At 52.6% G+C, this 24,470-nt stretch overlaps 9 protein-coding genes across 9 annotated transcripts; 5 read left to right on the plus strand and 4 right to left on the minus strand.

The window, feature by feature from the left end:
• The first annotated feature begins 28 nt into the window (after positions 1-28).
• On the plus strand, positions 29-3,811 carry BDR25DRAFT_299722 (ARM repeat-containing protein). Its single transcript, XM_033689221.1, has 9 exons — positions 29-571; positions 623-790; positions 843-1,557; positions 1,607-2,151; positions 2,209-2,487; positions 2,534-2,638; positions 2,687-2,805; positions 2,853-2,932; positions 2,981-3,811. Exons 1-9 carry the CDS (start codon positions 341-343, stop codon positions 3,559-3,561), a joined length of 2,823 nt encoding a protein of 940 aa, XP_033554835.1. The 5' UTR covers positions 29-340; the 3' UTR covers positions 3,562-3,811.
• On the minus strand, positions 3,714-4,575 carry BDR25DRAFT_206999 (uncharacterized protein; the record flags this gene model as incomplete). Its single annotated transcript, XM_033684510.1, has 2 exons — positions 3,714-4,244; positions 4,297-4,575. 2 exons carry the CDS (start codon positions 4,573-4,575, stop codon positions 3,714-3,716), a joined length of 810 nt encoding a protein of 269 aa, XP_033554836.1.
• Positions 4,576-4,901: 326 nt separating this feature from the next.
• BDR25DRAFT_206083 (decaprenyl-diphosphate synthase subunit 1) lies at positions 4,902-6,243 on the plus strand (the record flags this gene model as incomplete). Its single annotated transcript, XM_033684478.1, has 2 exons — positions 4,902-6,014; positions 6,082-6,243. 2 exons carry the CDS (start codon positions 4,902-4,904, stop codon positions 6,241-6,243), a joined length of 1,275 nt encoding a protein of 424 aa, XP_033554837.1.
• A 373-nt stretch (positions 6,244-6,616) lies between these two features.
• Positions 6,617-8,021, minus strand: BDR25DRAFT_250466 (WD40 repeat-like protein; the record flags this gene model as incomplete). Its single annotated transcript, XM_033686069.1, has 1 exon — positions 6,617-8,021. One exon carries the CDS (start codon positions 8,019-8,021, stop codon positions 6,720-6,722), a length of 1,302 nt encoding a protein of 433 aa, XP_033554838.1. The 3' UTR covers positions 6,617-6,719.
• Positions 8,022-8,206: 185 nt separating this feature from the next.
• BDR25DRAFT_330598 (DNase I-like protein) lies at positions 8,207-12,503 on the plus strand. Its single transcript, XM_033692546.1, has 5 exons — positions 8,207-8,663; positions 8,725-9,702; positions 10,171-11,658; positions 11,689-11,712; positions 11,765-12,503. The coding sequence occupies exons 1-5, from the start codon at positions 8,232-8,234 to the stop codon at positions 12,020-12,022; spliced, it is 3,180 nt and encodes a 1,059-aa protein (XP_033554839.1). The 5' UTR covers positions 8,207-8,231; the 3' UTR covers positions 12,023-12,503.
• Positions 12,504-12,547: 44 nt separating this feature from the next.
• On the minus strand, positions 12,548-15,456 carry BDR25DRAFT_338695 (uncharacterized protein). Its single transcript, XM_033693298.1, has 5 exons — positions 15,153-15,456; positions 14,842-15,104; positions 14,756-14,790; positions 13,942-14,707; positions 12,548-13,886 (listed from the first exon to the last, which is right to left on the minus strand). Exons 1-5 carry the CDS (start codon positions 15,259-15,261, stop codon positions 12,708-12,710), a joined length of 2,352 nt encoding a protein of 783 aa, XP_033554840.1. The 5' UTR covers positions 15,262-15,456; the 3' UTR covers positions 12,548-12,707.
• Positions 15,457-16,876: 1,420 nt separating this feature from the next.
• Positions 16,877-17,975, plus strand: BDR25DRAFT_299727 (uncharacterized protein). The gene is made up of 2 exons (XM_033689222.1): positions 16,877-17,821; positions 17,874-17,975. The coding sequence occupies exon 1, from the start codon at positions 16,936-16,938 to the stop codon at positions 17,686-17,688; it is 753 nt and encodes a 250-aa protein (XP_033554841.1). The 5' UTR covers positions 16,877-16,935; the 3' UTR covers positions 17,689-17,821; positions 17,874-17,975.
• On the plus strand, positions 17,962-18,185 carry BDR25DRAFT_348298 (uncharacterized protein; the record flags this gene model as incomplete). The annotated part of the gene is made up of 2 exons (XM_033694390.1): positions 17,962-18,017; positions 18,074-18,185. 2 exons carry the CDS (start codon positions 17,962-17,964, stop codon positions 18,183-18,185), a joined length of 168 nt encoding a protein of 55 aa, XP_033554842.1.
• A 649-nt stretch (positions 18,186-18,834) lies between these two features.
• Positions 18,835-24,198, minus strand: BDR25DRAFT_321139 (ras GEF; the record flags this gene model as incomplete). Its single annotated transcript, XM_033691949.1, has 3 exons — positions 18,835-19,088; positions 19,139-23,748; positions 23,888-24,198. 3 exons carry the CDS (start codon positions 24,196-24,198, stop codon positions 18,835-18,837), a joined length of 5,175 nt encoding a protein of 1,724 aa, XP_033554843.1.
• Between the last annotated feature and the right edge of the window lie 272 nt (positions 24,199-24,470).

The following is a 24,470-nucleotide window of genomic DNA, read 5'->3' on the forward strand; positions in this document are numbered from 1 at the left end:
CATCAACCTCAGCTGCTTGATCCATGACCTCACAGGTTGACTCGCTGTAAGAAGCTGCACGCGGTCGTCTTCCACGTCAGACACGCTTGCTTTTGGCTCTGGTCGCGCGTATTCACGGCACAGCTGCTATCACGAGGAGTCCGCTTCGATTGGCCTTACCGAAGCACGATGACGTGCAGCTGTGGGCTACTAAGACGCCAGAATTGTTAACGGAACAACACCTCACCACCACGACATCCCGCCCACTGTCAACGCTCCTCGTGGCTAGCACTGCAGCTGTCCTGAAACACTTGCTGCGCGTCATACCACCATGTAGTAGCTGCCCCGCAGCACCCTCACCATGGACGCCAACATCACCAAGGCTCTGAACGATAAGCTCTACGACAAGCGCAAGAGCGGCGCCCTCGAGCTCGAAGCCCTCATCAGAGACGCCCTTGCCGCGCAGGACCACGACCGAATACAGAAGATAGTCCACCAGCTTTGTCACGAGTACGCCTACGCTGTGCACCAACCACACGCAAGGAATGGGGGCCTGATTGGTCTGGCGGCTGCTTCAATCGCCCTCGGGCCTGTATGTACAATATATCTGTATTCGATCTGGCCCATGTTGATGCTGTTGTAGGAAGTAGCTCGCTACCTCGAAGAAATTGTCCCTCCCGTGCTAGCCTGCTTCTCCGACCAAGATGCCCGCGTGCGATACTACGCCTGTGAGAGCATGTACAATATTGCAAAGGTCGCAAAGGGGGAAATACTCGTCTACTTCAACCATGTCTTTGATGCCTTGTGCAAGGTAGGCACGGTACACGTTCGCGGCATGGGACATTCTGACAGTTGACCTGCAGCTTGCGGCCGACTCGGAGCTCTCCGTGAAGAACGGCGCAGAGCTTCTCGACCGTTTAGTCAAAGACATCGTCGCCGAATCCGCAGCATCCTACGTCTCCGTATTGCATGCCCCCCCAGAAAGCGCAGAGGAAGAAGGAGAGGAGACACGGCCGCCCTCGGAAGAGCTACCAACAGCGTTTTCGCTAGAACGATTCCTTCCGCTCCTCCAGGAGAGAATCAACGTAATCAACCCCTTTACCAGGACCTTTCTCGTAGCTTGGATATCCCTCCTAGATTCGATACCCGACCTGGAGCTCGTCACCTACCTCCCCCGTTTTCTCGGCGGCCTCTTCAAGTTCCTCAGCGACCCGAACCAAGACGTCCACACCGCCACACAAGTCGCGCTAGACAAGTTTCTTTCGGAAATCAAGAAGATTGCCCGCGTCAAACGCGGTATAGCCGAGAGTCGAAAAAGCCAAGGCGAGGATGGCATGAAACATTCCACCTCGAGTATTCCTAGCCGGCAGGACGCAGACAGCGACAGTGACAGTGCAGCTCCTAGCCAACTTGACGTCGTTGACGAGAAGGACGACGGGAGCGCAGACAGTCAGTCCATAACAGCAAATGATGAAAAGTCGGGCAGCGGCGAGGGCGACTGGATACCTGGCCAGGATGTCCAGGTAGATCACGCGAAGATCATGAATATCTTGGTGGCTTTCTTGAGCGATGCCTCTGGTAATCTTTTCTTGCAATTTTTTCCAGGATTCTGTCTAACGGCTTGCAGAGGAGGAGATACAACTGACCGCACTACGGTGGATAGACAGCTTTTTTGAGATATGCCCTGAGGACATCATGCCGTTCGTACCCCGCCTTCTATCACACGTTCTTCCGACCATGGCTCACGACGTCGACACTGTCCGCCAAGCCGCGAATAGAGTGAATACTTCACTCATGGACTATATAATGTCTTTGTCCGACGACAGCCGCCGCCCGGACAACACTGCAGCTACCCCACTAAACTTGCCAAACTCACTTTCGGCACTAGGCAAAGAGTTGACTGTTGTTGAGCGCCGAGACTCAAATTTGTCTAACCGGCTTTTGAAAACTGTGATCCGAGATCAAGCGCCAGACGGAAGGTCACTGGACAGTAGGGGCACGAGGACACCAACACCAGCAGAAGACCGCGGTCCTTCGCCGCGTCCAGGGCCCGAACTTGACTACCAAGCTGCTGTAAATGCTCTGACACTTCAGTTCTTGAACGAGCACGAAGCCACTCGAGTTGCGGCAATTGCCTGGCTTATTATGCTACACCGCATGGCTCCAGGAAAGGTAATGATCCAGTATCTATGGGGCCAGGACACTGTTCGCTGACATGTATCCTTCCAGATTCTCTCTGTTGAAGACGGCACATTTCCTGCCCTTCTAAAGACACTCTCCGACCCCTCCGAGGCCGTTGTTACCCGCGACCTTCTTCTCCTTTCCCAGATCTCGAGGAACAGTGATGATTCCTACTTTACCTCCTTCATGGTCAACTTATTGAAGTTGTTCTGCACAGACCGGCGACTTCTCGAAACTCGTGGCAACCTTATCATCAGGCAATTATGCGTCACCCTAAGTGCCGAGCGCATATATCGTACAATGGCCGACTGCCTCGAGAAAGATGAGGTAAGTGAGTTCACGATATTTGACTCTAACATGCTTACAGTCATAGGACGTCGAATTCACAAGCATCATGGTGCAGAATCTCAACAACAATCTCATAACTGCGCCCGAATTAGCTGATCTTCGAAAGCGCCTTCGCAATCTAGATTCAAAGGCACATCCTCCTTCCCCGTCTTTCAAATACAGATACTAATCTGTGCAGGATGGCCAATCATTCTTTGTGACCCTCTTCAAGTCATGGTGCCACAATGCAGTCGCTACCTTCTCACTTTGTCTCCTAGCACAGGCCTATGAGCAGGCCTACAACCTCCTCCAGATATTGTATGATTCCTCGGTTCACTTGGTGGACCATCTAACAACGAGATTAGTGCGGACCTCGAGATGACAGTAAACATGCTCATTCAAATTGACAAGCTCGTGCAACTTCTCGAGTCTCCAGTCTTCACATGTAAGGAATTCTGCGTCTGGATGGGTCGTATCTGACGAGCTGTCACAGATCTACGAATTCAACTCCTCGAACCGGAGAAATACCCGCACCTCTACAAGTGTCTCTACGGTTTGCTGATGCTACTCCCCCAATCATCTGCCTTTGCTGCACTGAAAAATCGACTCAACAGTGTCAGCGCCATTGGCTACCTTCATATTGCGCCCCGGACGTATGTTCCCCCCATCACTTCCTTTAACCATTTGAGGCAGAAAAGCTCAGAGACCGGTTCCTCTAGTAGCCAGCAGGGTTCCTCGGTATCCAGCTTCGAGCGGCCGAACCGATTGAAGGCGAGAGAAGACGGTGGTGTGAAATGGGTGGAATTACTCGACAAGTTCAAAGCAACACAAGAGCGGGCGAGACGATCGCAAAGGTTAGCGAGTTTAGGCGAGGACGTCCGCGCCTCACCCATACAGGAGAAAGAGAAGTTGTCTCCACCAGAGGTCCCCCTTAAGAATCCGAACATTCGCCCCAATTCTGTCGCAAGTGCAAATAGGCAGCCACCGACACCCGCACAGGGACAGGGACATAAGTCGAAATCCAGTTTAAGCAACCTTGGACGATTTGGGGTGGCTGGACGGAAGAAGAAATAACCGTTCTGGGTATGGCGGCTAATACGAGCTCATATATACAAACTTGCATAGACTCTTGAGCGCTAGGACACTACTGACACATATTTGCCTGCGGGGATTTGGAGCCATGGTGATACCAGGATAATAGCATGGCGGGACGTGATCAAATTTCTTCATCGATGTTTACCCTTTCTGTACCTAATGCCGTCATCAACCTTCTCTTTCTCTACTGAAGACACAGTCGCGCCCTTCTTTCCTGAGTCTGCATCAATAACCCAGCTTTCAATGATCTCCTTAATCTCCGGCTTCGCCTTCTCCTTCACCTTGGCCTCTTTGACTCTTCTGACATATCCGCTGTATATCACGACCTCAGCTATCGCGACGATGCCGCTCCCGCTCATACTAAGACCGAGACGTTTCGGAGTGCTCCAGTGCCGGGCGGCGACCCAAATGAAGACGCTACATGCTATTATGGAGACTAAGACGTTTATTATGAGAATTATTTGGCGGTGGACATCCTCGTAGGTCACGTCGTCTTCGTCGACCGCGAGATCAACCTGGGTGGGATTTAGGCGGGAGAGCGGCGACGCGGGAAAGCGTTGAGTGAAGGTTTCGGAGGCGGGCAGGGGATGCAGCATGCGCTCGTAGGCCCGGGCTTCTTCTTCTCGGCGGAGACGGGCCATTAGAGCCTTGTACGCGGAGGTCTAGAGCTGTTTAGTTGGATGGTAACAGGGACCGGGAGACGGGTATTCTTACGGGCTCTATCCTGGGCGGAGGCGGGGGAATGTATATTCTTGAACCCTTGAGGAGAGAGTTTAGATGGTATTCTATTGGATCGGTGTCATTATCTGGAGTCTTCAGCTTGTCTGCATGCTTCTTTAGTAGCTTCGAGATGTCGATTAGCTGGCCATGAGAGATAGGGTTTCCAACCTCCGGCTCCGCGAGGGACAGCTCGGAGGACTGTCGAAGCTTCAAGAGCTCATCTTCTGCGAGTGCCTGAGCTGTGAGGACTGCCCGCACGATAGCGGGCGTCATAGTGAGGAGGACCATTGTCGGTTGTTAGATGGGACTGTACAAGATGTCGATCCGGGAGTTTACGTAGCTTGAAGTCCGTGCCTGGATTTTCCTTGGCGAGAACTGGGGCATGCTAGCGTCATGATTTTTGAGACGGTCTGCCTGCCGGATCAACTTCCACCCTCAACCCACCCCTCTCCTGCCCCAATTCACACCCGGGGGGCTCCAATTGAACTCAGATATCCGAATAGAAAGTGTTCTTTTCGATGACGAGCCGATGCTGCCGGCTCGCGACGAGCATCACACGATATGCACCACCATCTCGCCTCTCGCCATGCCCTCCGCCCATGTCCCATGCTGCGCCGGTAACACCCGCACCCAGCGTTTGCACATTTTACCACCCCTCAAGACGGCGTAATCAGTCTTCTTGGGCTGCTGCGGTGTCCGTAGCTCAGAATATTCTGAACAATGCTCCGGATCCAAATGCACCCATTGCCGTGGATCCATTTCGGACGGTTGCGAGGGAGATGAAGTTTTTGACCAAGAATATAAGACAGCTGCTGGGGTCTGGCCACCCGACGCTGGATACCGTTGCTAAGTATTACACACAGAGTGAGGGGAAGTATGTGCGGCCTATGTTGGTGCTGCTCATGTCTAGAGCCACAGCTCTCACACCCAAGATTCCCAGAGGTAACAGTCGATATTCGGTAAATCGACCCATTGCTTCCCCGGACGTCCTCACCGATGAGAATCCTTCTGCGCCAGAGTACTCGAGTCTCACGGATTTAAAGCACGATGCAGCGTATGTGCAGGAAGAGTCGGACATCCTCCCATCGCAGCGACGGTTAGCGGAGATTACTGAGTTGATCCATACCGCCAGTCTCCTGCACGATGACGTGATCGACCACTCGCAATCGCGCCGCTCCGCTCCCTCAGCTAACATCGAGTTCGGAAATAAAATGGCAGTGTTGGCAGGTGACTTCCTGCTTGGTCGAGCCTCCGTCGCTCTTGCACGACTACGGGATCCGGAAGTCACAGAGCTGCTTGCAACCGTGATAGCAAATCTCGTCGAGGGCGAATTCATGCAACTTAAGAACACGGCGCGGGATGAAAAGAACCCAGTTTGGACCGAAGACACCGTATCATACTATCTCCAGAAAACCTATCTCAAGTCGGCGAGCTTGATCAGCAAGTCTTGTCGCGCAGCCGCTATTCTGGGTCAAAGTACCCCTGAGGTCGTCGAGGCCGCGTATCTGTATGGGAAGAATCTAGGTCTAGCGTTCCAGCTAGTGGACGATATGCTAGATTACACGATCAGTGGAGAAGAGCTGGGGAAGCCTGCTGGGGCGGATTTGGAGCTTGGACTGGCAACGGCGCCGCTGTTGTTTGCGTGGAAAGATAATAAATCTCTGGGGAAACTCGTTGGTAGGAAATTTGCGGATGAGGGTGATGTGCAGAGAGTATGGGACCCCCCTCCCCCTAGTTGAGCTTAATTCTTTGAAGCATGGAGCTGATGTGGGAAACCAGGCCCGCGAAGCCGTAGCATCAAGCACAGGCCTCGAGCAAACACGCGCCCTAGCCCAAGAATACGTCGACAAGGCTATCCAAGCCATCAGCTGGTTTCCAGAAAGTGAAGCCAAGGACGGACTCATTGAAATGTGCACCAAAGTCATGAAGAGACGGAAATAGACAAAATATTCGAGCTTCGTTTATTCAATTGCTGTGTACGAATACGAATAAACAAGGAGCCTCCAGTGTGGGCCATGAATGATGAATACCGAGGTAAAAAGGCGCATTGGAGCGGGTGAGGTTGGAGTTGGGCGCGCTGATGTCTAGGAAGAGAGATAGGAAGAGGGAGAGAGGGAAACATCGTCCCTTGCCACCACTCAGATAATTTGGGGCCCTTGTATATATATTGTATCTACTCACCCAGCGAATATTGAAGCATATAGTATCTTGCGGTGACCAAGCTAGTAGGTTGTTGTAAGATGGTTATTGCATTTCAATGCTGAAAAGGGGGTATCTAAACCAAACACAGACTCTCGCTTTCCTTGCATAAAATAGCATCCCTAGAGAAAAGGAGATATTCCCCATGTAGATCAGATCTCTTCAGGGCATTACTAATGCGCCACAATAAAACAGCTTTAGATCAAAGCTACCAGCGCTCAAGCGTCTGCCCCATCTGCAGCCAAGACCTGGAGTTGACGCAAGATATCATCCTGTGGTTGAGGTTGAATAGCGAAGTCTTCCTTGCACCTCCAAATTCTGACAGTTCTGTCCAGTCCGCCGCTGACGATGAGTTGTTCCGTAGGGTGGGTATCCACTGACAGTACCGGAGCCGTGTGCCCGATCAACTTCTGCAATATATTCTTCGAGCTGACGTCCCACAACACGATATCGCCATCCTCACTCCCTGATGCAATGAAGGCATATTGATATGGCGGCGGCCCTCCATATGTCCCAAAAGCACCCGAAAGACTGAACTTCTTGTTCTCGTGGCCTTGGTATGTCTTCACGCACTTGCCCTTCCCGTCGATATAGTTCCACAGCCGCAGGCAGGAGTCGAGTGTCCAAGCAAGGACGTACTTTCCGTTTGGTGAGAAGCGCACAGATGTGACAGGCGCATTATCTTCGTGGACGAGAGTGCGTAGACATTGGCCGGTTGCTGTGTCCCATACCCGGATTAGTCCGTCGTTGGCGCAGCTTACGATGAGGGTGCCGTCTCTGACAAAGTCCACACCGCCAACCGGATCGGAATGTGCAGGAAGTGATCGCATGACACGCGCAGCACGGACGTCCCAGACGAAGAGAGCCTCGTCATAGGAGCCGCTCACTAGCATGTTGCCTTTGGGGGAGAAAGCAAGAGAATAGACGTAGTTGTGGTGGCCTAGGAACGGAGTAGGGTGAGGCTGGCCAGTTGAGATATTCCATAATCGAATAGTCTTGTCATCAGAGCCAGATGCGAGGATCTTGGAATCTGGGGACCAAGCAATGGCGGAAACGCCCGCCAGGTGACCTTCAAGAGTGTGTTCTAGCTTTCCTGTTTGAGCGTCCCATATCTTGATTGTGCAGTCTGCTGAGCAACTAGCGATGTAGCGACCATCAGGCGAGAACTTCACGGAAGCAACACCTTTCTTGTGTCCGTGGAGAATAAGCGTCGGTTTGTAGTCGAGTGTTGTTGGCTTTGGCGGCGTGGGAGTACACGATGGGGACTGAGACCGGCGCCTTATTACCGAGCGGGACCCGGACCCGGACCTCGGCCTTGACCTTGATCTGTAATATTTTCGCTCGTCATCACTGTCATCTGCTCTGCTGTACCGCTGAGCTGGACGCTCCGCAATTCTATACCGGGGGGATGCACTTGATGGGGATAATGAGGCTGAAGAGCGCTTGCGGGGCGGATATTCGTCATAGCCATCCTCGTCATCTCTTTGTCGCTTTGGTGGAGAATCGCGGTGGCCGTCCATGGCTGAGTGGTTTGGTTTGTGGGAGGAATGCGGAGAGAGCACGGGAGTCGCGACGCGGACCTGAATCTAAATATTCTGCCGCCAAGCGCGCCGTCACTGAAGGGCGGTGAATGCAGGCCCCTGTAGCAGGTCAAAAGTACCCCTGTCATGGGAGGTGTTGTGACTTCAAGGAGACCATATGATATGCAGGACCCTCCAGATTCGCCCTTCATGGCCGACCACGCCAAAGATCCTCCTTCAAGTTTACGGATACTGTCATTGAACTGCTGGGGCTTGAAATACATTGCCAAATGGCGGCATGAGCGCCTCGCAGAAATCGGAAATCAAATAGCTGCTGCCGACCCTCCGCCAGATATTGTCGGCCTCCAGGAGTGCTGGACCCAACAGGACTACAATGCTATTCGGGAAAAGACGCGACATCTTCTACCGCATGGGAAATTCTACTGGAGTGGCATATTCGGGGGTGGACTTGCGATCCTGTCACGGTGGCCCATCGAGGAGAGCAGCATGATGCGGTACCCGCTCAATGGACGTCCTGCCGCCTTTTATCGTGGGGACTGGTTTGTGGGCAAGGGCGTTGCATGTGCGCGGATACGCATGGGTCCTACGCGGAGGGATGTCGCCGAAGTGTTCTGCACACATGTAATCGTCCTTGCAGGCTGTGTGAGCGCACACCTACCGAATGCAGCTAACGGGACAACAGCTCCATGCCCCTTACGAAACTGAACCCTTCGATTCGTATCTCTGCCACCGAACAGCCCAAGCTTGGGAGATAGCAAAGCTCATGCGCGGCGCTGCCGAGCGGGGCCATCTCGTCATTGGATTGGGTGACTTCAACATGGTGCCTCTTTCCCTCGCTCATCGCATAATTGAGACACACTCGCCTGTCCGGGATGTGTGGCGAATACTCCATCCCAATTCCTCCGTCGGAGCTGCGAAGGACAAAGTAGAGAAGCTCAGGGGCTTGCCCATGCCCTCCGCTGAGTTCAACATGACCGCCAACGGCGCAACTTGCGACAGTGCCTTGAACACTTGGCGGTGGAACGAGGCTCATAAGAAACGCCTATTCAAGGGTGAGAACATCACAATTGAATCGTCAGTGGATGATCCTAGCGCGAAGAGACTCGACTACATCTTCTTCAGCAGTGGCGCGCAGCACCATGCAACTACTGCAGAACCCAGCGCCGAATGGGCGCTCAAGGAAGCCAATGTCGGCATGACCATGCGGCATCCGACTTTACACTGCTCCCTTAGCGACCACTACTCGGTTGAAGCGACATTAACACGCAGTCTGTCCGAGCCATCCTCAGCCATTGCGAATGGTGCTTGGGCGTTGCCGGAGACATATCTTCCCTTGGAGACGTACGATGAGATCCTGGCAGATATATCTGCCTACGACGCTCGCGAAAGGCACCAGCGCCGGTTACGAATGGGGCATTTCGTGCTCCAGTTTGTCATTACCATCGGATGTCTTGTTGCTGTCTGGTGGTCTCCGCACAATTACGTCTCATTTATCCTGATGTTCATCAGCTCCTTAGGCCTGAGCGCTGGTGTTATCGAGGGTCTGATGGGGGGATTGTTTGTGGGAAGTGAGCTGAGGGCGCTGAGAGAGTTTGAATGGGAGGTGAGAAATGCAAAAGACAGAGCGATTGCAAGCAAAGGGAGTTCTAAGAGTGAAGGCGTCTGAGCACTCCTCGTAATTTAATATTATCACGAGTGAGCTAGTCGTCATGACATATGCACGATGTGTGTTCTGGATGAGCTTGGTACCTTCCAAGGTTGATGGAAAGACTGTAGACACGTGATGTCGCACAACAATGGGCCGTCACGCCAAGAGTGTGCCCCAACAAGCACCCGCCCTTGTTCACATCTCATCCCATCCCCACACCTCAAGTCCCATCGCCCATCGACGTCTGTATTCACAGACTCAGAACGACTTTGTCGGGAGTTCAGCTTTGCTGCCCGCAGTGGCCGCCTTGATTCTTCCTTTCCAGCCCTCGAAACGCTGCCTTGCAAGCCCCGGCACAAAGAAAGCCTTCCCCCCCCCCCGCGTCCCCACCTTCCAGCAATGAGCCAACAACCCCAGGGTGGACAGAGCGCTGGACAAGCGCAGGGGGCGCAGCTGCTGAAAGCGGATGATGTTGCTAAGCTTCATCATCTCACCGACGACCAGAAGCAAAAGTACCGGCCAGTCCTACAGAACTTCTGGAGCTTGATTTCGAGCAAACCCGCAGGCAGTCAAGAACACCAGACGGCGCGCGCCAAGCTGGCGGAGTGGTCACAAAAACTGATAAATCAAGAGCGCATGTACCGCCAAAGAACAAAGTCGAATCCCCCTCCAGGTCAGCAACCCCAGCCAGCCAGCCAAAATCAACAGCAGCAGCAGAACCAGCAGTCGCAGGTCCAGAATCAGAATCCGAGCCCCCCCCTATCTCAGCAAGCAGGCACGATGTCGACTCCCCAACAGCAGCCCGTGGCCCGCCCACAAGCCCAACAAAACGGCCAGCAACCACAGATCAACCCTGACATCATCCGACATGTCCAGCAGTTCCAGTACCACCTGCCGCCGCAGGGCCCACATCCAGGAACCCCCGAAGGAGACTTGAAGATCAAAGATTTCCGGAATAGCTACCTCATGGCTTTGAACAAACAAGAAAAGTCGACACATCGTGTCAAGGCATTCGTGAATATGATGGAGCAACGGAGACAGTTGAATCAAGAAGTTCCTCAAGAGCTGATAAATCAGAAGCAACAAGCAGAGCAGGAATACAACAATGCTAAGAAGTACGTTGAGGAATTCAGGAAGAAGCAAGCTCAATGGAAGCTGGAGTCGGAGCAGCGAAGGTCACAACAACAGCAACAGCAGCAGTCGCAAACGCAAACGCAAACGCAAACGCAACCTGCGGCACAGCCTCAAAATCAACAGTCTCAGCAGCAGAATGTCGCGAAACCAGAACCCCAGATCAAGGTTGAAGGAGGACCCGCGCCTCAGCCGGCGCAACAATTCGGCAACATGCAAGGCGGCGGTGGTGGTGGTGTTCAGCAACAGCAGCAAAATACGCAGGGTCCAGCGACCCAAGTCTCTCAGCAACAGCCTCTGCGACAACCGCCCGCTCCCCACTCACAGCAAATGCAGCAACCGAGCCAAACAACGTCATTCCAGCAGCCCGGACAACCTGCGCACCAGCAACAGCGACCCCAGATCAACCCACAACAAGCCAATGCGCACGCGCAGCATCAGAGCAATTCACCGCACCCGCAATCAGCGACCTCAAATCCCGCCGGTCCGCCTGTCCCACTTTCGCACAAAGCCGCCGTTATCGCTGCAAACAGGTCCTATTCCAACCCTGATCCACAGCGCACTAACACGCCCATGGCTACCGGGCAACAAGGGAACTTTCACGCCCCAGGAAGCCGAGAGCGTGAACAGCTGAACAATCCAAAAATGCCGATCCCACGCACTCTGAACGTTACACAACCCACCCCAGTCGGAATGGGCCAGGCACGACCCACCATGAGCGGACCGACAAACGGTGCTCCCGGCCCGATGGGACAGCCTGTCATCGCGAAGCTCCCCCCATTTCAGCTTGAAGGCGAAGGAGACCGCGTCCTAAGCAAGCGCAAGCTTGACGAGCTCGTGCGCCAGGTCACAGGTGGTAGTGAGGAGGCTCTGACGCCTGAGGTTGAAGAGGTAACCATCTCCATATCAATTATACTACAAAAATAAGCCTAACAGCGTCCAGGCTATGCTCCAGCTCGCAGACGACTTCGTCGACACGGTCATTAGCTCCTCGTGCAAGCTTTCCAAGCTCCGCGAATCCCCACAGCTCGATATCCGCGACATCCAACTGGTCCTTGAACGCAACTACAACATCCGCATTCCAGGCTACGCGTCCGACGAGGTCCGCACTGTCCGCAAGCTGGTTCCTGCTCCAGGTTGGACGCAAAAGATGAATCTAGTTCAGGGTGCCAAGGTCATGGGTGGGAAGTCGGATATCTAATGTGCTCCTTTATTGTGCCCACGACCTTCGCTAATTCCCGCGCCTGTCTCTAGACTACATTTCAAAGCGGGAAGCAAACCGGGTTAGGGGATCAGGGGCGTCCTCGTCCAGTAATCAATCTGGATCTCCCTCGCCCGCTCATGAATCAGAGCGACTGTAGTTGGAAACGGCGTCAGGCCATCAGCTATCACTCCATAGTTTTTCTTTTACGACGAACGGAATTATTACCTTTTGTTCCCCATATTATTGTATGGGTATGTAGACGGAGTTATGGGCGTGCATCAACGGCATGCCTACGGTTAGGTTTCGTACTGGATACTGGAGATATTGGAGTTACACTGAGGCAACACAATATTACGGAAGGGTAGGGGCTGCAATTAGTAGGGTGGGTTCAATCGTGATCGGGCGACTTTTTATATGATGCTTCACACATTCTTCGATATCCTGACGAACGAATAACAAACATAATTTTCAACTTCGGGCATGGGAAGTGTGTGAACTTAACAATCATACACTTGTTTTGAGCTTCGATATCTAATATATGGTCTTGCTAAGCGGTGTTCAGGTGCATTCCATCAATCCAGTCTCCGATGTAGCAGAGACACGTCTACCCCCTAAATATTTTCTCTACCTAACCATAAAAATGGCCAGTCTATTCATCCATCATCCATCCCTTATTTTTCTTCTACAAACCCCCAGCCACTACGCCTGCACCCCCAGGGTACAACGGGACATTCAGCCTCTCCATGAACGACCTGTCCCTCCTCTCGCCACCATCACTCTCATCCCCACTCCTCTCATCCTCGCTAGCCCCCTTCTCCTCAACCATAACCCCGCTCCCTGCATCCCCACTCGTCCTGCCCCCACTCCCAGGCCTCCCATCACTCCTCGTCGGACTCAGACTCCTCAACCTCTCCATCGGAATCCTTTGCTGCAAGCGACTCGCCGCCGTGGGATCAGCATCTGCCAACGCAATGGGCGTAGCCAATGATAGTAACTCACCCACCGCCCCAAGATCTTGGGTAATCCCCGCGGATTCGAGATCCATTTGCGTGGTCGCAGCCGTGGTAGTCGTCAACGGCATCACTGTAATCCGACCCAGCCATCGTTTGACTAAATACCGTTTCACCCTACTCCAGACTCCGAGTTCCTCGTCCCCCGGGTCGTAGCCTTTCGCTGCAATTGTACGCTCGGGGTCAAACCAGGTAGTAATCAACCGCCACTTAACCCCACTCCACCACCCCACGGGCACGATTCCTGGCCTGGGGCCACGACGGCCCCAGAGGGTAGGGTGGTCGTTAGCGAGGGTGTGAAAGAGGGATTCGTAGACGCCCCGGCGCAGGGGGTCTTGGCGTTGGGACGCCAGCGTGTGTTTGACGCCGTACCAGAGGAAGATGACGACGAGCATGAGCGGAACCGAGGTTATGAACCACCATTTTATGGATGGATTGGGCTCAAAGGTATCGACGTTCATGCCGAAGAAGCCGCACACGAAAGTCAACGGCAAAAAGATAAATGTTATCCAGCTTAGGCGCCACATACTCAATCCGAGCTGTAGGGAGTGTCGAGCGTCCCTTATCCCAACGCTCTTGTACATGAGATCAGAGAGGCTAGTTGTGGGCTTTATAACGCCTTCCTGGAACTGGGTAGTCAATTTATCGAGCTCGTCCGACGCTGAGCCCAGCCAGAGGTCGTTTTCTCGGGGATCCTCGCCTTCGGCGAGTTCGCGGAGGTAGCTGCGCATTTCTCGGATTATACCGCTGTGGATGTAGAGGAGGCGTTCGACTTTCAGCCAGAGAGAGGAGTTTGTCCAAAGTTCGGGTGCCCGGCTCTCATCGCTGGGGTTGTCATAGATTTTGTCTTCCTAGGCAAGAATGAGGGTTTGCTTAGCAGAGAGAGACTGGGGAAGGGGGACTTACAAGAATGCTAACGTGGGTTTCACAAATGTTGAGGTACTTCTCCCACGTGAAGGCCAAAGCTTTAAATATGTCTCTTAATATAAAGTCCATGCATTCTGTTGCCAGGGTGGCATCATTCGATGCGTCCTCTTTTGGTAAGTAGAATGTCAGTCGTCTCCAGCGTTGTTCAATCTCCTGTCGCGCGCCTATCAACGTGTCTTCCACCGATCCGGACTGTGAATGCTCGAACAGAATGATGGTGCTGCCGTTGTCCAGCGTCTGGAGTTTGGGGATGTAGTTATCCTTGTAGTGGCCATTCGCATCTACGGATGAGCCATACTGCCGTTTTAGTCTTTGGTATTCTTGGTACTCTTCTTCGTTGTAAGGATTTCGAATATCTGGGTCGACAGGCAAACCAGGAGGGCCTTCACTTCGCTGGACATAGACAGAAAGACGCTGTACATAGACATCGTATCCATACGTGGGCTGGTCGGATGAGTCAAAGTAGTTGAGCTCCATCATCTTCATCCCGGAACTGGAATTGGCGACCTTGTGCTTTGCATAGTGGCGAAGGTAATCCAGACCGAATGCTGTTCGCGAGATTCCTCTCCATGGGTCGCGTTGGGTGCGGAAAGTCTTCCCGTTTAGCAACGGTTTACCTCCGCGGCGCTGGGGCTTCTCGTATTTCGCCCAGCGGCCGAAGGTAGTACCTACAAGATCGTCTGAGGCATCGATGTTGAACTTTCTGAGCAGGAAGCGCGTGGCCCAGGAGGCGTTTTGGACGTGACTGTCACATGTTAGAACACTAAGGCTATCAAATTGAGGCTTGACGTACATTACTCTCAGCGCGGCTTGCTGGGAGAGGTCTTGCTACCTCCAGTATTAGCACGTCTTCTCCCACACGGACATTTCATCTCTTACATTCAGATAGAACCTTCTCAATCCATCAATATCAGAGAACTCTTGAGCCACGATCTTCCTCCGGCCCCCTTCTGTATGCTCTCGCGCCACATAGTCAACCAATAGCACACGCCCATCCCTCCAGCTGTCCTTAGTCCATTTAGTGTGCCACTCAATTCCCGGGCTAGGCTTCCTCTTATGTCCCCAAGTGCTCTGACGGCGGTCCCGAAGATTCGAAGCTTGAGTCTGGCGCGGATCGTAGGCGCTGTATGACCGGGCTTGTTCTCCGCCATTGTGAGCAATTAAAGAGTGCATATTGAGGGTACACATACCAGTTAAACGCGTCGGCGACGGGGAAGGCTGTGGGGCGGCTCCCGAAGCTGTGTCTTCGATGGTTATGGGCGGTGGGGGATCTGATCTAGAGCGCTTTGGAGCAGCCATAGCTGTAGCTAGCTATTTCTGAAGCTCCGCGAAGCTTGTCTGAAGCTCAGTGCGTCAGGGGCAGGCAAACGAGACAACGGCAATGTGGTGGACGCAAACTACGAGCGTTTGATTACTCTAAGAGCGGTGGGCGTCTCTAGCTCAGCTATGTACATGATGTGACGTGATGAGTGAGGAAGGCAGATGCGAATCAGCCATATTGGGGGCCTTGCAGCGCTGCGGGCCACAAGGCGGTCTAAAAGGAAATGGCATTCTCATTCATAAGATTTACGCGGAAGTGAGGATGGACAAGTCATCTGCCAATCCAAGCGCCCTACTCAAGCCACGCGCCGCTTCCCGGGGTTTGGAACGGGAGGCCTGTGCGAACCGTATTGACATCTCACACACCATTCCCACGCCGTCTCACGCACCGTCATTACATCTGTGCGACCATTGATGTCAGCTTTACGCCACCCCTAGAGTTCATTACATACATTCCCCATAGACCTACAGCCTTGGATGACTACGACTATGGCGTTGCAGCCGATCAAGAACTGTCATACATCAATTCAAATGCAGAGGGATGCTTGCCAACCAACTTTGTTAAAGCACGAGATTATCGATAAACCCGTCCTTTGATCAGGTCTCGCAATAAAAAGCTCATGCTTCTAACATGGGTATCCCCGGTGTATAGCCAGCATATCGACCAGCAAGACACGAGTCAGTTCAAAGGGAGATGTCAAAAACTGGCATTGCATTCCCATGGAGTGTAACTAGTTCAATGCTTGGGTAGCAGTGTTTGAGGGAATCTATCCACGAGGCACTGGTTCCACCAATGTCCTGAAATTCCTTGAAGGAAGGCTTTGAGCCGCTCTCATACTTGCAGACAGTATCTTGATCTGCCTAGACGAAGTCCGGAGGGCGCTCATTTGAGGTTCTTGAGGCCCAAGGTAAGTACTGCGACAAACGCGACGGCATGTTTAGAGCGATGTGAAGCCATGACGTCGTGAGGTCCGTCAAATATGGAGCCCTTAGGTAGTTATGCAAAACCCTTGAGATGGTATGCGACTGGCTTGTCTTGTTCCATGTTAACGTGTGGCGAATGGGTACCTTCCTGTTCCCTCGTGAGGCAGTGCAATGGGTCTAATCTGTAAGGTCATCGAGACATCTCTGTGGTTCAACGAGGGCCGTGCACTGGGGTTTCTCACGTGCGGACCAACCCCAGCCATTGACCGTTCTGTCCCCTGCAAATCTATAACCGCAATTAGCTTTCATTATCAGAATTGTAACCCATTAAGACTCTAGTGCGGCTTCAGGCTTAGAGATACGCAAGTGTGTACCCAATCAAGCTATCAAGGTGAAATTTTTGAAGTTATCGATGGAGATAGGTATGGTGACAGAGAAATGAGAATCTCTAAAGTGTAATATCATCCTTATAACTAGTAGACACGAAGGACATGAAGGGTAGCACCTTCTAAACTGCACAGACAACGATAAAATGGTAAACCTAAATACTCTAAAAAAAATGTAAAAAAAACAAAGTCGGAAGGTCCCCCATGAACAGCCTCCGACGCAGTCCATACGTCACTAGGTCATCTGTCCAAGAGCTCCACCACCATCAAACCTGTAGCCAACCCAACATGTATATCTTCCCCAACCAACCCTTCCAACCCCTCAAAACTCCTCATAGCAACCATGGCTCCCCTCAAACCCTCGCTCCCAAACGCTGAAGATCGCCTCTCCAGCCTCGATGACCGCCTCCCATCAACCTTGGCCGCGCAAATAGAGAAACGCCTCTCTAACGCCCTCGAATCCGCCCGAAGCGCAACGCAGACAGCTAAAGCTGCAGAAGCTGCACATGCCCGTGCAAACGATGAGTCACTATCTCCAGAAGAACGACAGCAGGCGGAGCAGGAAGCTAAGAAGCTGGATAAGCAAGCAAAATCGCAATTGAAACTTGCACGGCGACTCCAAAGCGGAGCGTGGCAGGGAGCCGGAGCAGGTGCTGGGATTGGCGCTGCCACGGGGTTGGGGTTGGGGACGGTGGTGGGAACACTGACGGGGACACTAGTTGGGGGTGTCGCAGCGATTCCGACGACAGCGTTGGGCGGGTTGATTGGAGCGGGGACCGGCGCTATACACGGTCCTTGGGTTAAGATTGGTAGGGGGGATAATGAAGAGGGGGATAAAGCCACGTTAGAGGGCGTTGAGGGATTAGATGGGAAGACTTTGCAGGAGTTACAGGATGAAGGGGTGGATCTTGATAGTCTGGATATACAAAGTATAATGGAGAGTGGGGGTGGCGACCTGGAGTATCCATTCGAACTTTCGTCAGAAGATACGTCATCAAGGGGTGAGCTTGCGGATCCTAAGAACGGACAAGATCTAAATCCGGACGAGAAATTTGGTAAAATGCTCGGAGAGGAAGATGAGGAGAAGAAGGGGTAGTTCGGATAATCGACGAACTTCAAAGTATCAACCATACAGTAGTCGACTAGGATTATGGTACCTAGACGCGCGGTACTTCAAACGCCAGCCCGAATCTGTCTGGTTCCTTTATTAAGACTGCAGATTCGGCGCAGTAAGTTATTGACCCCTCGTTTACTCAAGATATCTTCCTCATAACGTTATAGGTGAGAGTTTAAACCCTATAACTCGAATTAGCCTCTTAATAATCCCCACTTTCACACTGGGTTGATGTATTAAGAAGTAGAGCAGTGGATGCTAGCAAATGGCTTCTGGGTAGTAAACCCTCTCTTCAACTTAGGATTCAGTCAGTTGCATAAATTTAGATTTGTTCAGTTCCCAAGACCATGAAATCCTTTTGACTGAGTTGGTTCTTGCAGATGAAGATATTGAGTGTTTTGGTGACCAACAATGTCTTCAATAGGGTGATTGCTTTGAGAGCATATGGTAGAGATAGCGACATCATTTGTGGAATTTAGACACGGAAGGCTTATACGAGTTCTGAAAATATTTTTACACCATCACAGTCATTGCAACACTAATTTATATGAAGTCTGTGCCGAGCTACCGTCACATTAGACTTGAATACATTCATTCAACATCTTAATACCATCCTATTTACCTCATCCCATCACTACTCTTAACTACCTAATACTAACAGGCTTGTCTCTAACACCGGAGTGTCAACGCCCAGCCTAAATCCAATCCTACCAAAAATTCCAAGGCCTATCCTTCAACATACCGCGCTAAGACATTGCTTCATTTCCCCTAGACCTTCCTGGTGTATAAAGAGCGCCAGAATGTGATGGAGAGAGGAATACAAAAACAGAACGCACAAGGCTTAAAGAGCCCATATATTCCACCTAGCGTGAGCGATTAAGTCTATAGTTGATGAATGGGGATGGCTCATAAGCCAGGGGAAATCGAGATACCAGACTGACAATGACAAGACAGTAGCTGTGTATGTAAAAGAAAAATGTGTCGTAACTCGTGACAGGTAATTGCCTCGCCCAGAGGGCGGAATATTAACAAAGTCGATAGAGAATCAAACAGAATCGAGAAAGGAATGATGTGCTCGCTGATGTTCGCCGATGCAGCAATGCAGTGAAGTCGTTTCCAGATCAGAAATTACTCATACCTCCGACTAAGTGTGGTGAGCTCCTCGTCATCTAACGCTGCCATCCATAGGCATTTGCTGATGATGTTTGGTTCGGCTTTAAAGGTGTATTTGGAGCTAGCCTCGAGCAGGCGCAAAAGACTCTTTACAATCATGGCGGCCGTGTGATGTCGTTCAAAGTTCACAAGTCGTTCTCCGTCAACAGGAGCGGCATCGATGAAGCCAGGTTTTTGAGCATTGTAAATTAAATCGCGGGTATAAATGCCTGCGTCACGGTTAGCCTATACATTACGCGCATTGGGGGCGTACTCTTACCAATAAACGGGATACAACCCTCTTCCACCGTGGCGGTTTCCATCTCGACACGCAAATTGTGGAAATTGCGGAGCGGCTGGACAAGGGCTTCAAGATCCCTCATGGTCTGCTGCTCGACGGCAGGAATGAGAGCCCATGTCCCCTTTAGTCGCGAGACATCGGTCGATAGAAGAGCGATGGTGAGCTGATACATGGTCGCATAATTCCTGAGTCGACGAGCATGAGCTGCAATGTGAATGTACTTCACAATGCATCGTGCCCTCTCCTCGAGTGCTTCAGTGAGAACGATCTCCGAAACGGCCCACTTAACGACGAGATTGAACCGTGCTATCACAACATCAACCCCTCTGGCTTCCTGGGTCCTGAGATATTGTACCCAGTCTCGAATCTGCGGCGAGGATTGCTTCCATCGAAGTTCGATCAACTCCTTCCAATCAATCTCATCTAGAGCGTCTTTTTCAACAATTGTAAACTGTTGAGCAAGCGTTTCGGAGTCGTAGGCTAAGACGAAAGGTAAATGCGCAGGGGGTGGCGGTGTATTGTCTTTCTTGAGCTCTTGCAATTCGATCGCCTGCTCTAGAGGTTGGCTCGAACGACCGAATGGTTGATTGGTTACTCTAGAGGTTGGTGAGAGTCCGGGAGTAGGAAGTCCACGTTGAAAGGTTGTATCAACAAGAGGATACACATCGTTCAATCGATTTGCTGTAAGCGGGGGAGTAGGTGGATGGCGCATAGGATGTGTTGGGAGGGTTTCCTTGTCATTGTCCACGGTGGCGGGTTCATCATCGAAGAAGCTTCTTACACCATGGCTTGTGCTGTCTGATCGAGCCGCCATCTCAGAACTGTCGTCAGTCATGTCGCTAAGATCCTCATCTTCATCTAGCAAAAACGATTCTCTAGGTACAGATGCTCTTGGAAGAGTGCCGTCACGAGGTATCCTCTTCATACTGTCCGTCTCGATAACATATTCAATGGATGAGTTTGGGGATCGCAGTGGAGGCACAATTTGTTCTTGAGGCCGCCTTAGGGAGCTATTAGTTTTGAGTGGTGCGGGTTTTGCCGAAGACCGCATAGAGTCTTGAGCCTGGGATCGTTGCGAGGTTGTAATGTCACTGAGCCCGCGGTCAAGGAGAGGAATTGAAGAATATGAATCTTCAGACTCTGCAGCTGAGGTTACTCCTGGAACTCTGCGATTGAAGTTCTCTCCTGAGAGACGATACATGCCTTGACCCTCCGTTCCAGGTACAGCAAGCGGTCGATGAAGCACGTCGTCGGTCTGTGAATTACCAATAGTATGGGGAGAGCGTTCTCTAGATCGAACGGAAGAAGCGCCAGAGTAGTCCATTGGGGTACCGGTTGGCCGGTAAACTTCAGGTTCCATGGTTATCCTCGGCGAGGGGTCGGGGCTCTTCTTTTCGTATCTTCCCTCTAATTTCATCAAAGCAGATTCAATCCCGCCGTCATCATCAATATCATCAGGTAAGGCAGCAAGCTTGGCCACTTCCGCCTCGAAAGAGGGCCTTAGGTTTGGTTGGGATGAATGAGTGGCCACCAGAGAAATGTGCTTCTTCTTTGTCTCCCCATTTTCCTGAGTATCGGTACGTTTCTCGGGTTCACTAGTTGGCTGGATGTAACGATCAGAATGTAGAATAACGGAATTGGCGATTGAGTGGGTGCGATTCGACATTGAGCCAGTTGAGTGAGGGCGTTGCATATGCTCAAGGTCATGCACATTATCCACAGCGCGGAGGTCACCTCCTGGGCGGCGTCGCAGTTGGCGGGATGGGCCGGCTGGGCCAGGGGGATGACGGTCGAGGAAAAATGGATCGTTGTCCGATGACATGGTTTGTACACTTGTTGCAACGCTTCCTGCTCGCCCGTATCTTGTCAACCCACTATTGTAGGATGCGTGCCTCCTCAAAGATCCTGAGCGGGCCATGGAAATTTTCGTCGACCCTCGCCATCGGAATGAATGCATTTGCTCTCGACCTTCAGACAGGGACCTCCTTCGAGTGACAACGGTACGCGGGATCGAGTCACGCGAAGTTCGCCGCCATTCTGCCGAGGGCTTGGACTCAGGTTCAGGTTCAGGCTCAGACTCTGGGTCTTTATATAGGTCTGAATGTCGAGTCCTAGGGTAATTTGATTCAGCTAGCCGTTCGTCAATTGACGCATTGCGCTGAACTGGTAAAGAGTCTTGGGATTTTGAAAGATCGCCTTTAGTCTCTAGGCTGGGCAGAGCACCTGACATCAAGGGAATTGGTGGGGCACCTGTATCATCAACTATCAAGATCGAACGGCTGCCAGTGGTAACGTTGCTGTATATTCGAGGATCTTTGAGATCTGGCGCTTTCAATTGCTCCTCGGTAGTTGTTGTGTCTCGCTTCTCAAATTCGAATTCAAACCCACTCAGACCAGGCGCACTTCCATGTGGATTCTCATTCTTCATTTCCTCTTTTACTGCCTCTTTAAAACTCTCCGCAACCTTGGATGCTAGAATGTCAATACGGACCTGGGGGCGAGGCCGGGCATACCGACGTTTGTGAACACCCCCTGATGCCGTCGAAATAGCTGGATTAGATGATCGGGTAGACGGAGTAGGATGTGATTGGTGGACTAAGCTTGGGAGGTGTGGTGTCGAAGCCGAAGGTTGTTTACTGCTTAATGCACGACGAACACTTCCAAATAGTTTCTTCATGCCAGGATTAGTTGCATGACCAGGGCGTGCATGCACATCGCCCGCTGAAGCATCCACAGGTTCAAGCTCCAGATGAGATCGAGTGTGACGCAGGCCGCCATTCTTGACATCGATATAGGGTGACCCGGGTTGGAATAATCCACCACGCACAAGAGTACCAGGCATCTTCGACACGGCGGAGATTGCAGCATCTGGAGCAGCACTCTTAGGGATGGATAAAGGCGCTCTGTGGTCCCTTAACGCGTCTGAGAAACTGCCACTCCGCTTATGAGCGTGAGAGGGCCTATTGTTTGGTCTCTTAATAGACACCGAATACTGTGGACTTGTCGCTAACCGAGCAGGAACGGGATGGGGGACCGGATGAGGCACCGGATGAGGATATAGTGGCACATCATTCGCTGCTTCTGTTCTGTTCAGACCTCGCATTGGAATAGAACATGACAGGACTTGCATACTCTGTTCGCTCGCTGGGGAATGGGGAACTGGAGCCCCTTCATAATGCGAGGATGGAATGTAAGGGGAGCTAAAAGAGTTTTGAGGAGTATGGCGAGCCCTCTGGGCCCAGTCCATGTGCTTGCTGGCAAATTGATCGCTGGGATTCGATCCGATGGTTTCGACTTTGGCGCTGCGGGTAGTTTTTTGTGGTGGGGTGGAGGGTATTGGAGGGATAATCTCTTCAAACGAGGCCTGTGAACTAGCCTGACCTCCTGCAAGGAGGTCATCATCCGCCAAATCTTTACCAACTACGTCATCGTGGTCCCAGTACAACGCGCATGTCCGTCTCCAGCATTTCTTGAGCTCGCCAACAATCTTGATGTCGCCCCCGCCACCGTCCGCGCGGGCTCTCAAATCCTGGTAGAGACCATTGACTAATTCGCAGAAGTAGGTCCGCAACTGGTAGACTGGGACGAAGTCATCTACGAAATAATTTAGTATCCAGTGTCGGAGCGCAACGAAAGTCCGCACGCGCACGATTCGACCAAAGTCGTCTTGCCTGTCCACTGCCCACCGTAGACGTGAAATCAGATATGCCACCAGATCACGACTGGAGAGAAATGAGCGGAAGGTGAGAAAAAAGTCTGAGAGCAGCTCGTAGTCTAGAAAACTGGGAGATGTTATATGGGCCACAAGACGAGAGGGAGTAGCTGCTAGGATGTCTCCCGAGGCCGAGAATCGGACGACAGCATGATCATCTGGATTCACTGTGAGAGCATCGTACAGCTGAGGTCCGATCGGGACTTTAGAGACACGTGCCGAGGAAGGGGTTGTAGACGGCTGCAAGGGCATGCGGTCCATAGTTGTTCGGTAGTTGAGCAAGGCGGGTGAGTACACTTCGGAACGCGGCCGTGACGAGAGGAACGAGTGCGTAGCGCGCTGTGGTGTGAAGACGGAGGACCTGAGATCTTCCGTGCCCGATGCACGCGTGTACACTGAACTCCGGAGGATTGCGGTGCCTCGTGCACTGAAACGAGGAGTGCCGAGCCGATAATGGGGAATCGGAACCTGGAGAACGGGGAGCGAGCCCGTGTCTGCGGTCTTGGGACGCCGAAATGCTGGTCTCTCAATCACCACCTTGAAGGTCCCAGGCTCGGTGCTTTGCGATGCGACTGTGTGCTCGTCGGCCGTTGAGAAAGATCGCGAGCGCACGTGGGCAATTGGGCGAGGAGGGGTTGTATGCTGGGTGGGCCGTTGCTTGGAATCCTCGTCCGTCTTCACATCTCGAGGTGGCGGGGGGGGAGCGGGCTCCTTGCGGGTTGGAGTGCGCGAGCTGTAGAGGCTCTGTTCCCAGTCATTGCTCGGGGGCCGCAGAGCGTTTGAGTCGAGGGTTGCGCTGTCGGGCGGAGTCTGGGGCGGGAAGACGAAGGGATCGGGTGAGGGACGACTGCGCTGGTTGCCAGAGCGCACTACAGGCCTGCATGAAGACGGCGGTGGTTAGCCAAGGAGGACGCTAGATTGGGGGGGCAGGTGGAACGAGCGAGAGCCCTCCATCGCCAATTGCGACGGGGCGTGGCAGAAGCAAGCACAGCAATGACAGTGGCGAATATCCATACCTGAGGTAGATGATGCCGTGGTTGATGTTGGCCACGGTGAAGGAGCGGCCGCCCGAGGGTGTTGTGGTGCTGGTAGTCGACGATTCGACCGTCGCACTACTAAGGCCTCGCGTGCGGGTTCTCGTGCGCAGCTCTTCCTTGGAGTCCTTGACACGCCTTAAAGACTGTCGACGGGGAGCAGTAGGTCGTTGTGCGGATTCTCCAGCGCGACGTTTCACATTCTGGGTCCTCCGCGCTTGTACTAGCAATTCTCGCTGGCCTGTGTCTGGGGTGCCGAGGAGAGCGTTCTGCTGCAGGACGGGCAAGGCCATCTCTGCCCCATCATCCGGCGCGCAGGAATACGACAACGGCTACTGTGGCATGGGGAGGGCGGTCAGATGAGAGACGACTGCAAGAGGATGCGCGAGTTGCAGCGGCATTGTTAATATGGGACAGGTCGAGGCAGGAGAGGAGGACGACGGGTGAAGTCGAGCTGCGCACTGCTACTTGATAGCCAGCCAGCCAGCCAGCAGACCGCTGGACGAGGCGGCGGTGCCCAGCCGCGAGAAACAGGCATATAAGCACCGGCGCACCCCTGGTCAAT

Source organism: Lindgomyces ingoldianus (assembly GCF_010093535.1).
Source record: "Lindgomyces ingoldianus strain ATCC 200398 unplaced genomic scaffold BDR25scaffold_1, whole genome shotgun sequence".
Classification (NCBI taxonomy): Eukaryota; Fungi; Ascomycota; class Dothideomycetes; order Pleosporales; family Lindgomycetaceae; genus Lindgomyces; species Lindgomyces ingoldianus.

Coding starts and splice junctions, on each gene's coding strand:
- BDR25DRAFT_299727 (XM_033689222.1), top strand. CDS start 16,936: ATGGCTCCCCTCAAACCCTCGCTCCCAAACGCTGAAGATCGCCTCTCC.
- BDR25DRAFT_338695 (XM_033693298.1), bottom strand. CDS start 15,261: ATGGCTGCTCCAAAGCGCTCTAGATCAGATCCCCCACCGCCCATAACC. Junction 15,105..15,152: donor GTCGCCGACGCGTTTAACTG/GTATGTGTACCC, acceptor ACAATGGCGGAG/AACAAGCCCGGTCATACAGC. Junction 14,708..14,755: donor CAAGCCGCGCTGAGAGTAAT/GTACGTCAAGCC, acceptor AACATGTGACAG/TCACGTCCAAAACGCCTCCT.
- BDR25DRAFT_299722 (XM_033689221.1), top strand. CDS start 341: ATGGACGCCAACATCACCAAGGCTCTGAACGATAAGCTCTACGACAAG. Junction 791..842: donor TCTTTGATGCCTTGTGCAAG/GTAGGCACGGTA, acceptor GTTGACCTGCAG/CTTGCGGCCGACTCGGAGCT. Junction 2,488..2,533: donor ACTGCCTCGAGAAAGATGAG/GTAAGTGAGTTC, acceptor TTACAGTCATAG/GACGTCGAATTCACAAGCAT.
- BDR25DRAFT_330598 (XM_033692546.1), top strand. CDS start 8,232: ATGGCCGACCACGCCAAAGATCCTCCTTCAAGTTTACGGATACTGTCA. Junction 9,703..10,170: donor GGAGTTCTAAGAGTGAAGGC/GTCTGAGCACTC, acceptor GATGTTGCTAAG/CTTCATCATCTCACCGACGA. Junction 11,659..11,688: donor AGCGCAAGCTTGACGAGCTC/GTGCGCCAGGTC, acceptor GGTAGTGAGGAG/GCTCTGACGCCTGAGGTTGA.